At 47.3% G+C, this 10,164-nt stretch overlaps 1 protein-coding gene across 1 annotated transcript; it reads left to right on the top strand.

The window, feature by feature from the left end:
- The first annotated feature begins 6,942 nt into the window (after nt 1-6,942).
- PCLAF (PCNA clamp associated factor) lies at nt 6,943-9,645 on the top strand. Its single transcript, XM_088443722.1, has 4 exons — nt 6,943-7,049; nt 8,335-8,418; nt 8,508-8,685; nt 9,240-9,645. Exons 1-4 carry the CDS (start codon nt 6,995-6,997, stop codon nt 9,277-9,279), a joined length of 357 nt encoding a protein of 118 aa, XP_088299848.1. The 5' UTR covers nt 6,943-6,994; the 3' UTR covers nt 9,280-9,645.
- The last annotated feature ends 519 nt before the right edge of the window (nt 9,646-10,164 follow it).

Below are 10,164 nucleotides of genomic sequence, written 5' to 3'. Positions count from 1 at the left end.
TTCGATGTTCCCGATTAATCTAATAAATACCGGAGATGACGTGTGATGTGAACGGCAAAGGGGCGTCTTTACAAAATAGCGAGTGCATTTTTCATTCGCTCGCTCAGACATAGAGGCATCAACAAACCGCAAAGAGCGAGCGCTCAATTTAAATAGCCGGCCCCCTTTTTGGAACGACCGTCCGCAAATAGCGTCCGGGTCTGAATCAGGCCCTCTGCGCCCACCGAGAAGTGGTGGCAAGTGTGTGACTCCCAACATCTGCGCTTTCAATTCTCCCCATCATCCATCAGTGATTTCCGTTTCTTCAGTTACAGATAAGGAGGTGATGTCCACTAAGCAAAAGAAAGTTCAAGTTTTCGATTGGGGTCCTGTTACAAGATGCTTCAACCCTCGTCTAAGAAATATTGGGAGGATATTTCAACCTTCTAAAGTCAGGGACACTACTCATTCCATTTCTACTGGTCCCAGCCCGGATTCTGCTCGTTCCGGTCCCAGCCCGGACTCTTGCTTGTTCCGGTCCCAGCCCGGACTCTGCCTGTTCCGGTCCCAGCCCAGATTTTGCCTGTTCCGGTCCCAGCCCGGATTCTGCCTGTTCCGGTCCCAGCCCGGATTCTGCCTGTTCCGGTCCCAGCCCGGATTGTTTTCCCAATACGGGACTCCAGTCAGTAGCCCCAGAAGGGGTCCCAACTTCCTTACCCCAAGTGAGTGTTTCAAGTCTCGCACCCCAGCAGGGGGTCCCAAGTCTCGCACCCCAGCAGGGGGTCCCAAGTCTCACACCCCAGCAGGGGGCCTCAAGTCTCGCACCCCAGCAGGAGGTCCCAAGTCTCGCACCCCAGGAGGGGGTCCCAAGTCTCGCACTCCAGGAGGGGGTCCCAAGTTTCGCACCCCAGGAGGGGGTCCCAAGTCTCATGCCCTAGGAGGGGGTTCCAAGTCTCATGCCCCAAGAGGGGGTTCCAAGTCTCATACCCCAGGAGGGGGTTTCAAGTCCCGTTCCCCAGGAGCAGATTTTAAGTTCCACACTCTTGGTGGAAGTTTCCACTGTCCTGTCTAAGAAAGAACATCAATCAACTTTGGCTGAATCATCTAATCATCGCGTTAAAGAATCTCTAAGTGGTTCCTTCTCAGTTCCTGAAAAGAATGCTGTAACTCAGGATGCTATAGTGTCCATGACCTTCGATGATGATGTGTCCCAGTACACCATATTGCTTAAGCATTATGATGCCCTAATGAGAACCGATCCAACTTGTGGTATTACTCCCACCAACATCGTCATGTTTCTTTTTATGCACTTTAGAGGTAAAGCCTTGGAGTGGGCTAACCCACTCATTGAGTCCAAGGATCCAATTCTACAAGACGTAATAGCTTTCAGTACAGCTCTGCTTAAAGAATTCGCTCCTATGCGTCTGTCTTCAGAAACCTTTTCTGATAAAAATTCTAGATTTATTTCAGCACCTTCAGATGTTAAACTCAGATGCACTTCTTTGAGTCTTTCCCAAAATAATCCGGCACAAGGACAGCCAGTTCAGAAGGAGAAAACTCAGAGAGGTATTAGAATGATGGATTATAATACAGATTCTGACTACGATCTTGAGCACGATGAAAAACGGTTTTCGGTAGTTCCGGTGGAAGACCCTTTTTAACTTAAGTCTTCTTCAAGTGGTTCGAAAAAATCTAGGAAAAAGAAGAAGAATCGATGACTTCTTGGTGACCAACCTTTCTATGGCAACTTGACATCTTGTTCTCCAAGGAATTATTTTATGAGCAAATCGCCTCAGGAAACAATATTCCAGCACCTTTTACAGTCCTCAAAGTTTCAAGTTCCTGAAGATATCTGACAGGTTCAGTCAAGATTTTAGAAGTTTTTCAAGTTTGTCCTGGTGTTTCAAGTTTTTTGGAAGCTTTCTTGTATTTCTGGAAGGAAATTTTGTGCACATTTTTGGTGTCCTGAGTCCACCCTAAAAGTGGGGGTACTGTCAGGATGCAGCCTGGGATCGGCCTCTACTCACCTCTGCTTAGGTTTAGGTGTCCAGACACTGGGAGTGGAGGTGAGTGGTGACTGAGTATTCTCCCTGGGGTCCGCTAGGACTTCCATGCGTGCGTCCTGGTTTCTGGGGTGCCGGGCATGGGCGCAGCCATGTTGGCTCATATCACCTGACTAGTCTCTCCCAATGATAGTCCTGTGGTCACTCAGCTGATCCTCTGATCCAATGATCAGCCACCCAGGGGTATTTAAGTCTGACTCCAGGAACAAGTAACTGCTGTTCAACTTCGTTATTCCAGTGCCTGTGATACTCCCACTGTTGCTCTGTGCTAATTCCTTCAGCATGTTGCTTCAGCCTGCTCACAGTTCTCCAGTTTCCTGTATTAGCTTCCATGCTAACCCTTAGTCTGAGACTTTAGCTCTCTCACAGTACTTCAGTGTTTCATGTCTCTTTGTATATGTGCTGCTAATTCTATTGCAGCTTTCCTATGTTCCCAGGTACCTGTCCAGAGGGCCGCGACCTGCTCACTTGGTGCAGCAAAAACCAAATCCCAATTGGAGGGGTCACTGGAGAAAACCACCAAGCGAGTTAGACCCCGCGCCTCTGGGCAGGTCTCGCCAAACCTGGGTTTGGCCGCAACTAGGAGACCTAGTCCAGTCACTCCCCTAGTCACCCGAACCCCCCCGGCTCACCGTTCTCCACAGAGGCTCACTTGCACCAGATCGTGACACCAGGATCCCAGAAATATAAGGGTTAGCTCGAATAGATCTCGCTAGTGCTTCCATGCAAAGGACAAAAATTAATGGCGACAAAAGGCACCCCTGTCACGTGCCATTGTTTATGGAAAAGGATCCAGATAGTTCGCTATTGACCCTCACTCAACATCGACAGCACGCCCCCTTTGTAGCGAGACCCGGAGCGACGGCTTGCCCGTCGCTATCCGGGTATCGCGCATGCGCACGAAGGAGCAACCTCCGTCGTGCGCATGTGCACTGGGCCAACATTGACCCGCTTGCGAGCGCTTGCGAGCGGGTCTGAATCAGGCCCCCAGTCCCATATGAACAAGCACAGACCTCATAAAAGACCAACTGATTCTATCGAATGCTTTTTCTGCGTCGGTCGAGAGGAGGATAATTGAGGTCTTCGCCTGGGAAGTATCAAACTGTACCAGATTGAGGACTTTCGTGGTGTTATCACGTGCTTCACGACCCTTGACAAATCCAACTTGATCATCGTGGATCAATTGAGGAAGAAGCGAATTTAGCCTATTGGCTATTAATTTGGCATATAGTTTAAGGTCCACGTTTAATAATGAGATGGGTCTGTAGCTTGGACACAGGGAGGGGTCCTTACCCGCTTTGGGAATTACTGAAATATGTGCCTCCAAAAAATGTTTTGACAATCAGGATTCCGCAGATACATTGTTAGAGGTGTTTTACATCATAGGGGTCAATTTGTCTTGTAGTAAGCTATTGTTAGGCCACCAGGGCTTTTGCCTGTGGGTGAAGAGGATATAGCTAGCTCTATTTCTTGCATGGAAAACGGGCGTTCAAAGGCGAGTTTATCTGAACAGGCAGGGCCGGTTCTATGGTTACGCATGGTACGCGGCCGCGTAAGGCGCCACGTAGTGAAGGGCGCCGCGGCCGCGACCATGCAGATTTCAGTGGTGCAGACTGTGTCTCTGTGACACAGTCTGCACCGCGCGTGTAGCGCTGACCGGACGGAGTTCGGTCAGCGCTACACAGTGCCAAACACACAGCCGCCGGAGCCGGCAACTGTGTGTTTGTTTCAGCAGCTGATGAGAGTCTGTCAGACTCTCATCGGCTACTGTAGCTCCCACTGCGGGAGCCATCTTCCGGCTCCCGCAGTGGGTAATGGGAGAGACGTCGTCATGATGATGTCTCTCCCATAATGCAAAGCGGCCCTGGAGAATGGTCGGGAGTAGCGGATATCGGCGGCGGGAGCAGGAGCCGGGGGTTCTGGTAAGTGGTTTTTTTTTGTTTTGTTTTTTATAAAGTGTGTCTCTACTGGGGGGGGCTACAAGGGGGGATTACTACTGGGGGCACTTGAAGGGGGGATTACTACTGGGGGCACTTGAAGGGGGGGATTACTACTGGGGGCACTTGAAGGGGGGATTACTACTGGGGGCACTTGAAGGGGGGATTACTACTGGGGGTACTTGAAGGGGGGATTACTACTGGGGGCACTTGAAGGGGGGGATTACTACTGGGGGCACTTGAAGGGGGGATTACTACTGGGGCACTTGAAGGGGGGATTACTACTGGGGGTACTTGAAGGGGGGATTACTACTGGGGGTACTTGAAGGGGGGATTACTACTGGGGGAACTTTGAAGGGGGATTACAGGGGGCACTAGAAGGGAGGATTACTACTGGGGCACTTGAAGGGGGATTACTACTGGGGGCACTTGAAGGGGATTACTACTGGGGGCACAGGAAGGGGGGATTACTACTGGGGGCACTTGAAGGGGGGGATTACTACTGGGGGCACAGGAAGGGGGGATTACTACTGGGGCACTTGAAGGGGGGATTACTACTGGGGGTACTTGAAGGGGGGATTACTACTGGGGGAACTTGAAGGGGGATTACAGGGGGCACTAGAAGGGAGGATTACTACTGGGGCACTTGAAGGGGGGATTACTACTGGGGGCACTAGAAGGGGGGACTACTGGGGGCACTTGAAGGGGGGATTACTATTGGGGGCACTACTACTGGGGGGCACTTGAAGGGGGGCTACTACTGGGGGCACTTGAAGGGAGGATTACTACTGGGGGGGACTACTACTGGGGGCACTACATGGGGAGGAAACCTCCACTGGGAGCACAACAATGGGGGGACTACTACAAGGGGGGACTACTACTGGGGGCACTGTATAAGCTTACTAATGGGGGCACAAGGGGCACTGCACAGGGGGGACCACTACCGCGGGCACTGCATAGGGGGGGCGCCAAAAAACCTACTCGCTTACCAAAAAATTTGGGCTAGGGATGGCCCTGTGAACAGGATATTATAACATCTTATATCACAGTCTCTTCTATTACTGTATGAGCAGAAACTACATTAAACCATCCAGTTTCAAACTACCTGTTGGTTCAGGTGTCTCTGTCTTACAACCCAGTTCGGGTACACAACCCCAAGTTCCCCAGTCCGTGACATGTGTGTCTCTATATGTATCACTGCCTGTATGTATGTATCTATATGTAACTCTGCCTGTGTATAAGTTTTTTTGTTTGTTACCCTGTCTGTATGTGGGTGTCTCTATATGTATCCCTGCCTGTATGTATTTATCTCTATATTTATCCCTGTCTGTATATATGTGTCTCTTTATGTGACCCTCTCTGTATATGTGTGGTGTCTATCCTCTCCCCTCACCTCCCTCCCTGTAACGGACAGCTGCAAGATCATGCCACCGAGCTAGGACAATTCCTGTTGACTCCTATGCATCTGCAGTCACAACATTCTGGTGGTTCCTGTGCAGCCATCCATGTTGGAGAATCAGGTAATTAGAAGGGGCAATGGGTGTTACTGTTGCTAGGCATATGAAGGAAAACCTGGTAGGCAGGTGGCCTGCCACATGTGAGTACAAATGTGTTACTTAGGGGGGCATGTAAGAAAAGGATGGCATTGAGAAAAAAGTTGTTGGGTCAGGGGATGTGGAAAAAGCTGGTGCCCAGAAAGGCATATGAGGGAAAGCTGGTGGGCAGACGTGCATGTGAATGAAGAGAAGGTGAGCTAAGGGGCATGTAACAGAAAAGCAAGCACACAGAGGACCATGTAAAGGAAAAGCTGGTGGGCAGAGGGGTATGTGTAAAAATGTAGTAAAGTGGAAAGGGACTGGGGATTTCCAAGGGAAAGGCATTTTGACATGGATAGATAGGAGGAGGGAGCCCCCAAACCAGTATCTCACCTAGGGTTCCACAGGGTCTTAATATGGCTCTCTTCCAGAGGACATCACTATCAGAGCCGTAAATAGACTTTTTGGTGCCCTGTGCCAGAGAGAGCACCCCCCACCATTTTTTAAATAGGGGCATAAGATACTGCACCTGAAAAAGGGCCATGGCTTCATGGGGAAGGGCCAGGGAAGAGATAGGGGTACTCCTGGGGCAGCCAGGAGAAGCTGGGGATATAAGAAGAGGAAGCTACAAGTGAGAATGATATTAAACAGGAAAATTGACAGGCCTGAACAGCGCCCTATGCCCTGTGCCATGGCACAGGTCGCACTACCCTAGTTACGGCCCTGATCACTATGTAGTCATTTCAATAGAAGATGAACACAGAATATGGATGTTATCCATTTTATTAATATTTTCAAAGATTCAAAGTGTTTGATGTATTGCATGAATCAATTCTGATGTGATATCTTTCCCAGCCCTTAAACTGCAGGGATACTTTGGCGGAAGTACTGCATACTATTACCCTTCACTTGTTAACATCGCCAGTCACTCACTATTAACTTGTGTGCAGATAAACAATAGTTTAGTAATTTGTGGAGGGTATGTATACCATATTGCACTGAATAAGTGTTGATGTAGCATCAATTGATTGTATCTAGCAATAAGTAAATATTATTCAGTACAATTGATACTTCTAACAGCTGTTAATTTCACAATAAGACATTTATATTACTGTGAGAACATCAGTTAGGAAGTAGCAATTGCACAGCACACTCCAATCACATCAGAGCGCGGGAACCTCAACATACTGACTGCTCCCTCCTCCTGTACATGAGATGCGCCAGCCCCTGGCCTGCAGCACAGCAGCAGTGACAACAACAGAAGATGGAGCTTTAGGCGGGAAGGGGGCGTGACTCGATGATGGACAGCTTCCGTTGTGCTACCAGTGGCAGCTCAGAGTGTGGTGGGCCGGCCAAGATGGAATTTGCCCAATGGGAGGTTGGGGGGCGGTTCGAAATTTCGAGCGCCAAAGTGGGTTGTTTAAATTGCGCAGGAGAGCTGGGAGCGGGCAGTGTGACTGACTGAAATCAGTGTGGAACGATGGTGCGCACTAAGGCAGACAGCGCGGGCTCCTCTACCGGCAGCTACAGGAAGGGTAAGTCCGATCCTCGGTCTCGTCCTGCCGTCTGTGTCCTCTGTTTTCGTACTTCTGCTTTTTCGTTACACAGCCACGGGTGTGTGAGTACCGCGACTGTTAGGCAGCAACGTTATAGCTGCAATTTAAGTATAGGGGAGGGTAACTGTGTTGGCGTTAAGGTCCAGTCTGCTACCGTTTCTCGGCCTCTGTCCGCCGCCCCTGTGTTCCGCACCGCAGCGACGGCCTATAGCACCGGCGTGGAACATGTTACAGCTGGGGCTCTGGTGCTGGTCATACGTTAAGTACGGTGGGGTGATGTCGGTCAGTGCTGGAGAAGTAGCTATGTATCTCGGCTAAGCTTCTGCTCTCGTGTTAGAGATGCGTTCACTGTGCTACTAAAGTACTAATGATGCTCCCTCTGTATGTGTAGTGTTCTCTGGTGGTACAGAGATGGGTGCACCCCTGTGCCGGGATTCCCTTGCTGCGTGTCAGAGCGCCCTGTACTAGGTACCGACTACTCGCTGTGCAATGGATAAAGTTACAGTAGAGGAAATGGAGTCCAATGATCAGCATCAGTGTCTCCTCCCTGTACTGGCAGATAGCCGCCTTCTGCCTCCCCCTTACCTGCTACTGTGACTAGCACCCCATCCCACTGCAGCCTGCACTGACAGGCCAGATGCACTGCTGTGACTCCTTTAGTCTGACCCGTCCCCTGGTTTCCCATTCTGCAGCTATTGCAGTGTTCTGTGCATCTCACACACTATAAACTGATTATTTTCACCTTAAGTTGCAAATATCAACTTGACTTGTAGTGGTCATAAATATGACCAAGAGGGTCATACTTGGTGGGAGTTTGGTGGCTTAGCCTATTGTAATATGTGGAACTAATATTTTTCCCTTTAATTTATAGCACAGCTTGTATTTGAGTGCTATAATTTTCTACAAGTTCTCCAAGGGCACAGTGTAAGCACAATGTGACTCACTAGTGCATATAGTAAGCCCACGGCCAGCAGCATTCAGTATGCGGCAGGGTAATTTACTGGGAAAAAGTTTGATACATGAGCTGTATATATGCAGCCACCCAACATTGCAAGCATGCCTGCAGCATGTCCTCAATCTTGTTGCCATCTTTGTGTTGGGTATTTGTGTGCCCTGTATACTGACTTACAGTATTTTATTGGACTTTCTCTTAAAAGATTGTATTAATACTGCTATGCAAGCAAGTTGCGTTAGTCACCATTTGACTGTTTTCACTTGCAAGAGTTGCTTGCCTTATATTCATTCACTTTTCTTTCTCCTGAAGCTGTTGCTGCTAGAGCACCAAGAAAGTCTTTTGGCACCACCTCCGGGGCTTCCAACCACAACACTTCCCCAACAGGAAAAAAATGTAAGTTGTTGCCTGCTTTAAAATGTAGTTCTCCCAGGTATAACTTTGAAGTTTACTCTGTTTCTCTCATCCTCACTTATCAAACAAAGCTGAAGGCAAATATGCAGGAGGAAATCCAGTGTGTGTCAGACCTACTCCAAAATGGCAGAAAGGCATAGGAGACTTTTTTGGATCCCCTTCGACAAGCTGTCCTGAAAAAGAGAACTATGTGCCATCTGAGGATGAGGAAGAGGCTGGTGGCAGTGGTATTGGAAAAGCACCAAGAAAGTAAGCTTACTTCAATACTAGAATCTTGTATTGTGTGTAATAATGAAAGTTTACTTTTGGTTCGCAGACTAAGGTGTTTAATTACTAAAGGTCAATCTTAAGTCAATCTTAAATCAATTTTGAGCGATTTAAAATTGATCAACATCAATTTCTGGGGCTAAATCGCACGTTTACTAATACTTAAAATAAAGTATCAAGTTGTCTGCATAGGGAGAGCCGGTGTAGATGAGATCATCGGCTCTCCCTATGCAGTGAACAGGACCTGACTCTCCTTGACCCTGGTTACCCGTTCACACTGCAACACGAGCCAAGTTGAACTCTTGTTCAACCCTATTCGTTACCAGAGTTGAAATGCTGGGCCGCTCGACCCTGGTTTATTTCAACTGGGCCTTTTCACACTGCACCGTAACCTGGGTTGCTGCCTGTTCATGTGCAATAACCCGGGTTATTTCATGGCAGTGTGAAAAGGGTATTGATTGTGTAAATGGAATACTGACACGGGTAAGTGGAATTTTTATTTTTAAATTGTTAATGTAACCTCTATCTAATTGCAGATCTCGTCCTCTACCTGAAGATGCTTCAGATGAAGACTGAATTTTCATTTGCTCAACTCTACATTGTGTACATTTGTAAATAAAGCTCATTATTTTGTACATATCTTTGACAACTGGTTTTACATTCATAGACACCATTTTAAACTGCAAGTCCAGGTATAATATAGTTCTTTTAAACTATTAAATACTAGAATAACTAACAAGTTATGGAACCTAAAGGTGAATTCTTCCTGGCCTTGGTGAACATTAATGTTTTCTTCTGTTACTAATTTGGTTGTGTGGACCAAGTAAAAGTTGTTGTTTGCAACAATGTCTGATGCCCTTCTATGACCTTAATAGCTGTACTGAAACATTACTTATTTTAAATGTTTTATGTAGCTTTTGCTAAATAAAATATCAATTGTGACCTGCTTCTATGTCATACTTTAAGGCATAGGTAATGTTACTCAATTAATAGGTCATGCAGGATAAATTCATATTATGAAGTGCATTTCCCTGGTAGGACTGTAGTCTGACTTTTAAAGAAGGCAGCTAAACCATCATTTGTTCACATATGGAAATAGAACACCATCGTTTAACTTGTGTATAAATGAGTCAAAAGTGCTTTAGGTGGACCCACAAATGTACATTTTCAATCAACCAGGTTTAATAAAACCAGTAGGTGCTAATTATCCCTGTAATTGGTATATAACAAAAAACTAATTGGTTGGCTGCTGTTCCAATTAAGCCTCTGCAGACTTAACAAGATATTTGAATAGTGAGTGGATTTGTATAGGAACTGTGCTAAACCAATTAGATAAATAAATCATTCCATACAGACGAGTCAAATCACAATTGATAAAATGTTGCATGGGTCCCAGCAGAAATAGTGCCTTGCAAAAGTATTCACCCCCTTAGCTTTTTACCTTTTTTTGTTACCTTACAA

The sequence above is a fragment of the Taudactylus pleione genome, unplaced genomic scaffold (genome assembly GCF_031769625.1).
Source record: "Taudactylus pleione unplaced genomic scaffold, aTauple2 ptg000019l, whole genome shotgun sequence".
In the NCBI taxonomy this organism is placed as follows: Eukaryota; Metazoa; Chordata; class Amphibia; order Anura; family Myobatrachidae; genus Taudactylus; species Taudactylus pleione.
Note: the sequence above shows the minus strand (reverse complement) of the source record. Positions and strands in the feature narration are given on the sequence as shown.

Excerpts from the sequence above, each read along its gene's own strand:
- PCLAF (XM_088443722.1), top strand. The coding sequence starts at position 6,995 with ATGGTGCGCACTAAGGCAGACAGCGCGGGCTCCTCTACCGGCAGCTAC. Across the intron at positions 7,050-8,334 it reads TACCGGCAGCTACAGGAAGG|CTGTTGCTGCTAGAGCACCA; the intron begins GTAAGTCCGATC and ends TTTCTCCTGAAG. Across the intron at positions 8,419-8,507 it reads TTCCCCAACAGGAAAAAAAT|CTGAAGGCAAATATGCAGGA; the intron begins GTAAGTTGTTGC and ends TATCAAACAAAG.